Below are 10035 nucleotides of genomic sequence, written 5' to 3' on the forward strand. Positions count from 1 at the left end.
AGACAGTGGAGAAGAGTGATTTTCCCTGTGGCTCACTGGACACTGGACAGAAATTACTTGAAATAATCAAAAAAAGATTACAGGCGTTTGGATTTACTGGTGCATCGGTTTACCTTCACTCTAACTTAAATAATATATAAAATATAAAACTGAAGGTAATTTTAACACTTTTTAAGACAAAGAAGAGACAATTTACCAAAAAAATTTAATAAAATGTAAGGAATAAATGAAATTAATCAAAATTAAGAATGTTTATGATTACAATAAGAACGAATATGTGCCATTGGGGTCAATATTTCAGTGTTTTTTTCTTTTACCCAATTTACTCTTGCAACCCCCCCCCCCCCCCTTTTAAAAATTAAAAACAATTCAAACAATAAAATTCAAACAATAAATACCATTTTGTGGCTCTTTAATGTGTAACGACAGATCACTGTAGTGCCTCAATTCAAGCTGCAAGTAAACCGATCAGCTCTTCCTCTTTAGTAGTTATATCATGAAATAAACATGAACGATCATCAGAAGGCATCTTGTTTCAACTGCAGAAAGATGTCAATACACACCATTTTTCAAGTTCAAGTCCACCAATGTTAATCTACTCTCTGGTCTGGTTTGCTTGTCGGACAAAAATGACAGATTCAGTGTTACGACTGGTCGGATCGCCTGTCAATCAAACTCCCTGCAAAGGGTCAATTGATATTTGTTTTAACAATAAACTCCCTTCACTTTGTTCAATTTCTCTCAGAAAACAAGACTTCATCTTCACTCTGCATCTCAAGTAATTATACCTTGATTTAAGGATGTTTAGATGTTTTGTATTGGAAAACAGACCAAAATACTGAGAAAGATATTCATTTATGAAATCAAGACTTTCTGCTCCAATTTAAGACCATTTAAAGGCCTTAAAGGGATAGTTCACCCAAGAATGAAAATTCTGTCATTGAATTACTCATTCTCATGTCGTTCCAAACCCGCAAGACTTTCATTCATCTTCGGAACACAAATTAAGATATTTTTGATGAAATCCGAGCGTTTTCTGACCCTGCATAGACAGCAACGTAACTGAACAAACCGTCTGTTCCCAGACCCAGAAACGTAGTAAGGACATCGGTAAAACAGTCCATGTGACATCAGTGGTTCAACCACAATTTTACAAAGCTGCAAGAACACTTTTTGTGCACAAAGAAAACAAAAATAATGACTTTATTCAACAATTTTTCTCCTCCAAATCACGTCTTCTGCTATTATATAAATTATGTAAATGATATAAATTCCAACATTAAAATAAAATTACTATTGAGACATATATTATCTATATTTTTACAGGTATCCTCAGTTGGCCGATCTCTTTTACTTCAGGGAGCCGAGTTCGGAAAGGGGGCAAATAGCATGAGCTATATATAATGCTAGCCACAGGAAGAAGGGACAACATAACCGAAGCCATTAATTACACCGATTATTTTAATGCCGTAGACAGTCAATATTAATTGCTGAAATTCCTTTTTATTCCATTTATATTTTTAGAAAAAGCAATACATTATATACAAATACATAAAAATTATAATTTTTTAACTTTCTCCCTTTCACATTCTTTGTCAGTGTTCCTTTCCGACTTCATCACTTCCTCTCCCTTCTCTCTCGGTCTAAGCCGGATGAACTCTGAGCTTACATTAGTGACTCCCGTTGTCTTGGAAACCAGTACCGTTACCCTGACAGCGATGACAAGCACCTGTAACCCCGGAGATTCATTAGTGACAGTAGCCATGGAGATCGCCAATCAGTCAAGTTTTTGCACCAGTGTCATTAAGAGTTTCCTTGGGGACTGTGTCTGTGTGTATATATTTATATTTACGCATATACACTTGAGATATAAATGCCGTCATATCTCCCTAGAACATAATGTCATCATCTGACATTCCCTCACTTTCTCAATGTCTCTGTTATCCTCACGGACGTACAGTCACACACATACACACAGGTATTGGCGAGCTCTGGCTTGTTATTTCCGATTAAGTGTATTCGGGCTTCCCGTGGGATTGCCTTTGCAATTAAGGAATAAAACACACATATGCACACAGGAATCCAGGTTTCAATTAACACATATAACCCAACACATATGGGATAAAACAATTAAAACCTGTCAAATCTAACACTAGAAGCTCACAGTGTCACATATGCATGCTCTGATATGCTGGTTATCTTGAGCACGCATGCATCATACCTGCATGTGTGTGCGTTTAATCCAATATCCTATAGTAAATATTTGATTTCTCAGTTTATGAATGTTTACTGTGATATTTATTGCGGGCTGAGAGACAGATGTGCTGAACAGAGCTGAGTTTTTCTTTCTTAAGGACAGTGCTCTCCGATAATTAGTGGTACTTTTTAACTACATACATCACTAATTCTATAGAGTGTAACAGTCGGGTTCCAGAAGCAAAAATCTGACTCATTTTCTCCATAGGGGAATTGATTTTTAACTACCTTACAAACCGTTAAAGGCAGACCTACTGTGAGTTACTGTGAGGTTTTTAATCGATGGCACATGTTTTTGTTGAAACCATATGTGTACATTACTTCAACTTGTTATTGAAATAATCGTGTTTAACAGCAAAATTCCAGGTGAAAAACTACATTACCCACGATTTTGCAAAAAATTACCACCAATCAGAGAACTGAACATTTTAGCACCTGCCATCTCTGATGAAGCATTGCAAATGTCGTAGCTTCCCTATGCTCTCAAACTACTTTATATGCATATTTTGCAATAAACAAAATACATTGTTTCTATATATATATAATCAACATCTTGTGTAAAATGTTTTTTTACATAATACATGAGATGAGCTTTTTCCACATTGACAGCTCATCTATGCTGTTGTACGGGAAAGTCTCTAGGTATCATGTTGAAGCTTACATCATTAATATAGTAAACATTGTAGGTATTGACTGGAAATTGACCACACGGTCTGAACAAACAGAGTAGATCTCATCACTTTAAAACAATAGTGTGGACAGTCAATCCTAACGATCGGATTACAGTGCAGTGAGAACAATGGCATAGAGACCTCTTTGATATTTGCTAATTATTAATCACTCAGCAACCATCATCTCAACCTGATTCAGAACCTGACAACCATTACATTCATTTAGAAAATGTAAATATCTGTCCTTTCTCCTACAAATACACAATGAAGAGAGAGTTCACCCAAAAATGAAAATTCCTTTTCATCATTTATTTACCCTCTAGTTGTTTCAAACTTTTCTTGTTTCTTGTTGAACATATACGATGATGATCTGGAGAAAATGGGTAGCATTAGATGGAAGCCATTGATTTCAATAGTATGGGGAAAAAAAATAAAAAAATACTATAGAAGTCAATAGGGACCATCAAATGTCTGGTTACACATTTTTCAAAATATATTATTTTGTATTCAGCAGAAGAAAAAAATATTCAGCAGGTCTGAACAGTTTGAAGGTGAATAAATGATGACAGAATTTTCATTTTTGGGTGTACTATCTCTTTAATATTTTCAACAGCACACACATCCTAAGCACTGTGTCCTTTTAAGATGTTCCCTTCAGAAAATAAATCGTCAAATGCTTCACAACCTGGGAAGTGCATGAAATCACACACAATATACTCTCACGTCTCATGGTTAACATCAAAGGGCATGAAAGGAGACATGAGACGCAAATACTCACTCACGGGGAAGACCAGCGGTTACGTAACACGGCCAAATTGCTTTGTTTCTCTGCTGTGAGTCAAATAATGCCACTAAAGGGACAGAGTGACACTACTATGGTAATTTCCAGGGTAATCCTTGTGAGATATGCGCAGACTTGAGTTATGAATATAATTTTTTTGTGTCATAACTTTATGCACAAGAAAAGCTCCCTGGATGGAATTTATGACGCAACATGGAGAATTCTCTCGTAATTTTTTCTTCGCATACAGGCTGCCTTGCCTCTCAAAGCCCCTTTAGAACTAAAGAATAAGCAATACATGAAAATTTTTATGATTTTTTCATTGCACAGAAGGGAGAAGCAGGTGAACAATATGGACAAACCATGCTGCATGCAGCAATTATTCATCAGCGTGAGGCTGGCTCACGGCCACGGCGAACATCACCAAGTGAGAGGGACAACAATGAATAAGTGAGACAGAAACAAAAGCAGTTCTCCACCCAGATAAAGACTGAGAGGGAGAGGTGTGCTAAGAGCACAGCATGTCTAATTGCCTGTGTTTAATTACTGTATACTGTAAAAACAAACAATATGATTATTGCTGTAAGGGGCTGTTTGTACCTAATATGAAACTGAAATGCATTTTGTTGTTCAAAGAAGGTGTAATTTTTTAATTTTAGATTTAATTAATAAATAAACTAAAAAAAATGTTTCAACTTTGTAGTATTTTTATAATACTCTAGTCTCAGCCTCAGATGTCACGCCCATGGACCGTTGGCTAAACGTCTGATGCATCTGGCACACAAAAGTTTTGAAGTCGTCCTCTGATTGGTTGAATTATACAGGATTTCCGGGGACATGTGTGTCGCGTTCTTTAACGTTCCACCTAGAAACAAAGATGCCGTGACACCAAACCCCCTCACGTAGCCAGTCTGAAGGTCTGAGACTAATAATACTCTATTTGCACATTTTTTGACTATATATTGATGACTAATATATAGTATATAATTATATAGTATATAATATTTAGTTAATATATAGAGAATGTGATTGTTCTCAGGGCTTTTCATAGCTAATCTGAAACTGAAAATTACTTTTGTTGTAACAATGTGTAGTAATAATTTTTTTGTCTATCAATTTAATAAACACAAATGTATAAACATTGCAGTATTTTATATTCCTTTATTTAATATTTATGTATATGCTATTATAGATTATATTTTGACAATTAATATATTGCATATAATATATAGTTCATGAAAATGATTATTTTTAGCTCATTTTAAACTGAAAATGACTTTTGCTTGTAAAGGGCTATTTATTTTATTTTATTATTTTATCAGTTTAATTAATAAATAAGCAAAGAAAATGTATAAACTTTGCAGTATTTTTAGTTCACATTATTTATTGTATACACCATTTGTACAGTCTTTGAATATATATTGACGATAATATAGTATTTAATATTTAGTTAATAAATATGATTATTTATGTGTCTTTAGCTATTATATTGTTTATATTATTTGATCAGTTTAATTAATAAACTAACAAAAAAAACTTTGGAGAATTTTTATTTTACTTTATTTGGTATTTATTATTGTCATTTTCATTATTTTTGACTATATACTGATGATAAAGTTTTGCACTATTTTCATTAAGTGCTAATACTGAAAAAGCAATTTCTTTCAAGCCAATAAACCATCCTAAACAGAAAATAAGTGAGAGCACACTCATAGAAAGGATATGGGCTGCACACAAGTGCAAGGCACCAGCTGCGGGGTCGTGTGCTCTGGTGGAGCCAGAAGAACACCACTGGTGCAAGGGACGGATATGGAAGCTGCACATTCTCCTTCACCTCTGCCACGCTACCAGTGGACTCCCAAGATGCTCCGCCACTTCCAGTAAGGCCACCGGGCAGGTCCTCTGCCTCCTCGAGGCATGGGCCATCAGCCTGAGCTGGTGCAGTCAGGCTGGTTTGGGCCCGATCCGGCCACAGGGATGGTTCTGTGTCCTCACCGGTGGTCATGATGATAGAATGGTAGGCAGCAATGCGACCCTGCTGATGGGAACGTCACTCATATACCAGTACTCCATACTAAGAATATTTACTTACGCACATTATGCATTCAGCTTTCTCTGCATAGGAACATGGTTAGTCCATCTAAAAAATTATTTACTCACCCTTATGTTCTTTCAAACCCACTTGACTTTGTGTTCCACAGAAGGGTTAGTCACAGCTGATTGTGTAAATACCTCAATATATAAAAAACACTAGCTTATTAAGAGATGGCAAGTTCCTTTAATCAAAAGGTAAGTCAGAGGAACATCAATCACGCTCTCTGTTCATTACCATTAAGGCCATCACTAGAGTGGAGCCAAAACTGACGTCTATTCCCTGCAGTAGGGTTTTTAGATGTCAATGCTGAAAGTGCTGGCAACCCTATTTTTTGTCAGGATTATTACTATTACTTTCAATGCCTTATAATGCAATCTAAAGACCAAACTGTAAATCGTAGAAACTTAGAAACATAAACTTTGGAATTAAGGCCAACTGCTGTGCAAGGAATACAAATTACACAAATTGGACTGTTGTAGTGCAGTACAGCAAATGAAAAAATTAACAAATCCTGAATTGCTTGGTTATATTTCATGAACCGTTTTTGAAATAAGGTCTATCAATGACAAATAAAGAAATGGGCAGGGCTTCTAAGCAAACAAGCTTGGAAATATATTCATTAATAATTAAACTTTCTACATCTGGAATCTCTGCTGAAGCGTAAAACTGTCGATAAAAAAAAAATACTTCTTCACTGAATTAAAAAAAACAAAAAAACACACATTTTAAGAAGTTAAAATATTCATTAACACCTGATTTCAGAGAATGTATTTTGAGATTATCATGTCTTGTTTCATTGGCAGATTTAAAAATAATAATAATAATAAAATAAAAAACTAATAACATTATTTTATTTCCCTTTTTCTAACATTAGTCTCACAAGTTTAACAAATCTAGAGTAAACAGTAAAACTTTTGGTAATTTCAATGTAAAAAGAATGCAAAAATGCTATTAAATTACCCCACCATATATGATAAAAATACTAATTTTAAAGACATACAATTCATGCAATTCTGCAGTAAAATAGTGTGAAAAGCTACAGTAAAAACCTGTTAACTGGTAAGTTACATAACAGTAGAGGTAGGCTAGGCCTACATATATGAGAATTTTACTGTAAAAACTGTAAAATTAAAGATTTTACAGGTTTAATAAAATAAAACGAAATAAATAACCTACTACACTTACCTATAAAAAATACTGAAAATATGCCTTACATGTTTGAAAAGTAAACAATCAAGGGAATTCCCAGAATTCCCTGCCCAAAATATCATGTTTATATTTGATTCTCGTTTAACCTCTTTTGTTTTAACAGAGATGCCCACTTCAGTTTTAGTTTATGCTATTATGATAATGTTTTTAATGTATATTTTAGTGTCATATGTATTAGGCTACACCGACGTATTTTTATTTATTATTTTTTTTTTTTTGTGTAACACTAATACCTGTTTCCACGTTATATGATTATCACTATTATGATCACATAAAAGTCATTGTGTGGCCTTCCATTGTCCCGTCCTTGTTATTATCATTACATTTTCCAGTAGCAAACAGACTTATTAGCTTAAATAGTTTGGTAAATTAGTAGGCTATTACATCATTTTATCATACTATGAAATATACAATCAACCAGAAAATGCCATTCCCTACTGCTTGCAACATCGTCACTGCATTAATACGGCAAAGTTCTGCCAGTTTTTTACAGTAAATTGAAGCAAACATTTTTACACGGTAGTTTTCTTACCGTGTGTGAAATGACAGCACGTTCTGGCTCATGCTCTCAACTGCGGCTCCCAATCCCACATAAAATTAGTCCCATCACGTCCCTTCTTCATGAAAGGATCCGAGAAACAAGGATGATGCATAAAACTCTCAGTTACATCTGGTTTAGAGAACTCCTTGTGTGATAATACTCCGTGAAAAGCGCGAGGGTCAGCGCAGCGCGTCTTGGCTCAATCGCCTCAGAAGCCTGAAGTTTCTACTGGACGCGTGACGCGCTCTGTGTCGCGAGGAGAACTCCTCTCCGCTCTCTCTCTCCTTTCTCTTCTCTCTCTCTCTCTCTCTCTCTCTCTCTCTCTCTTCTCTCTCTCAGTTCAGAACAAACGCGCGTCGTCCACAGCAGCGCAGTTTATTTCTTCCGGAAGAAAGTGAGATGTAGAGGACAGGGATTCCCCCAGGAACAGGTCCAGATTCAGGCAAAACATTTCTAGCTTCTTTCACACACTCCCCTGACGGCATAAATTTGCCTTAAAGATCGGATTTCTGTTATTTTGAGGGCACAGTTTCATAAGATTACTTGTCTTTATGCAGTATTAGGTGACCTGAGCCCTTTATACTTCAGATATGGTCATGTCAGATCATCATTGTTGTCTCTGCTGCTCTTAATGAGCTCTTCTCTAAGGACTTTCAATCCACTCTCACCTCTGACCTTTCAAAGATTGTCCTTTGATTGCCTTAAATCTTCACCCAGTCCTGGTACAATCAGCTATTATTCTTAGCTTTGTTTTGGTGTCAGAGAACATAGGCTAGAAGAACAACCACACACATTCACCTGCATGGTATCCAAATGAGGACTTATACTAGAATTCTGTTTTCATATATTTTAATTGTATAATGGTCTCTCTCTCTCTCTCTCTTTTTAGTTAAGTTAAAGTAATAATATTTTTCATTTTTAAATTTTTTATTCATCTAATTCCACATTTGATGGTGTTCCAGAGGAGCTTTTTTAGATTGATGGGAATTTTTTTTTATCAGTGAACACCATCACAAATCTTGTGTATTGTGCTATAACATGAAGTTATTTCAACATAATGTTGAATTATTTCTGCTGTACATCAAACTTTTCCTGTGTGTGTCCTACAAAACAGAGCTCTACATTTATTTATGTACTGTACACTCTAAAAATAAATGGTGCTATATAAGACTAAAAGTGGTTCTTTGACTCGTAATCTTGGGGAACCACTTTTGGTGCTGTATAGCACCATATCTTGGTGCTTCAGTGGTTCTTCAGTGGTTCTTTGGCATGACTGAGGGGCTATATAGCACTGCTATCATATACAGAACCTGTTAAGCTCCTGTATGGTTCTTCAGTGGTTCTTTGGGGTGATTAAGGTGCTATATAGCACCACTGCCGTACAAAGAACCTGTTAAGCCCCTTTAAAGGTTCTTTACGAGCCAAAGAAAGAACCACTTTTGGTGCTGTTTAGCACCATTTTTGTTGAAGAAATACAATGCAATATGGCACCTCTTATGGTTCTACATAGCACCATTTTACAAAGGTGCTGTGTAGCACCCTTAAAGATATGGTGCTATATAGCACCAAAAGTGGTTCCCCTATGATTACGAGCCAAGAACCACTTTTAGTGCTATATGCCATTTTTAATCATTATAGGCACCATTTTTTTTTAGAGTGATAGTTTAATGAAAAGATGCAGAATGAGAGCCCAAACAGCTGATAAAAACATCACAATAATCCACAGGTAATCCAAACAACTCCAGTCCATAAAAAAAGATGTCACCTGTGAAGCGATAAGCTGCGTGTTCATAAGAGACAAATTCACCATGATGTTTTAACTTCAAAATGTTGCTTCTGGCTAAAATATGAGTGCTCTTATATCCACAATATTGGTTTCTCCAGTGAAAAAGTCATCTCATTTGAACTAGTATACACAGATCAGATGTTGGATCAGAAATGATTTACAAGCAAAAACAGTCCAAAAAAATTCTAAACAAATGTTATTTGATGTGAGAAGACAACAGGGTTGGGACTTTTTCACTGGAGGAAGTGTTATTATGGATTATGGACTGGTATTTTTAGCCAGAAGCCATGGTTTAAAGTTAAAACCTTAATGATGGATTTGTTTTTTATAAATATGCAGCTTTAACTTCACAAGATGTTAATTGATGGACCGGAGTGGTGTGGATTACTTGTGGATTATTGTGTTGTTTTTATCAGCTGTTTGGACTCTCATTCTGACGGCACCCATTCACTGCAGAAGATTCATTGGTGAGCAAGTGATATAATGCTACATTTCTCCAAATCTGTTCTGATGAAGAAACAAACTCCTCTACATCTTGATTGGCCTGAAGGTGAGTAAATATTTAGCAATTTTTCATTTTTGGATGAACTATTCCTTTAAACACAAATAAGTAAATTCTTCCTCTCACTGCGTTGAGCAACAAACTTCACATCTTACATCACTATGCTGCCTTTGGCTAATAAAATACAGTATTTT

At 35.5% G+C, this 10035-nt stretch overlaps 1 protein-coding gene across 2 annotated transcripts in view; it reads right to left on the reverse strand.

Annotated features, from left to right (window-relative positions):
* Positions 1 to 7977, reverse strand: part of cacna1hb (calcium channel, voltage-dependent, T type, alpha 1H subunit b) — a 117530-nt gene extending 109553 nt beyond the window's left edge. Inside the window, exons 1-2 of one of the 2 annotated variants that reach the window (XM_058770543.1) lie at positions 7545 to 7977; positions 5433 to 5743 (exon numbers count right to left, since the gene is read on the reverse strand). In XM_058770543.1, the coding sequence (XP_058626526.1) occupies positions 5433 to 5713 (281 nt within the window). In that variant the 5' untranslated portion in view covers positions 5714 to 5743; positions 7545 to 7977. Of the gene's footprint in view, positions 1 to 5432; positions 5747 to 7544 lie in introns of both variants that reach the window. The other variant, XM_058770550.1, reaches the window with a different exon arrangement.
* Positions 7978 to 10035: the final 2058 nt, after the last annotated feature.

The sequence above is a fragment of the Onychostoma macrolepis genome, chromosome 01, assembly GCF_012432095.1.
Source record: "Onychostoma macrolepis isolate SWU-2019 chromosome 01, ASM1243209v1, whole genome shotgun sequence".
Taxonomy (NCBI): domain Eukaryota; kingdom Metazoa; phylum Chordata; class Actinopteri; order Cypriniformes; family Cyprinidae; genus Onychostoma; species Onychostoma macrolepis.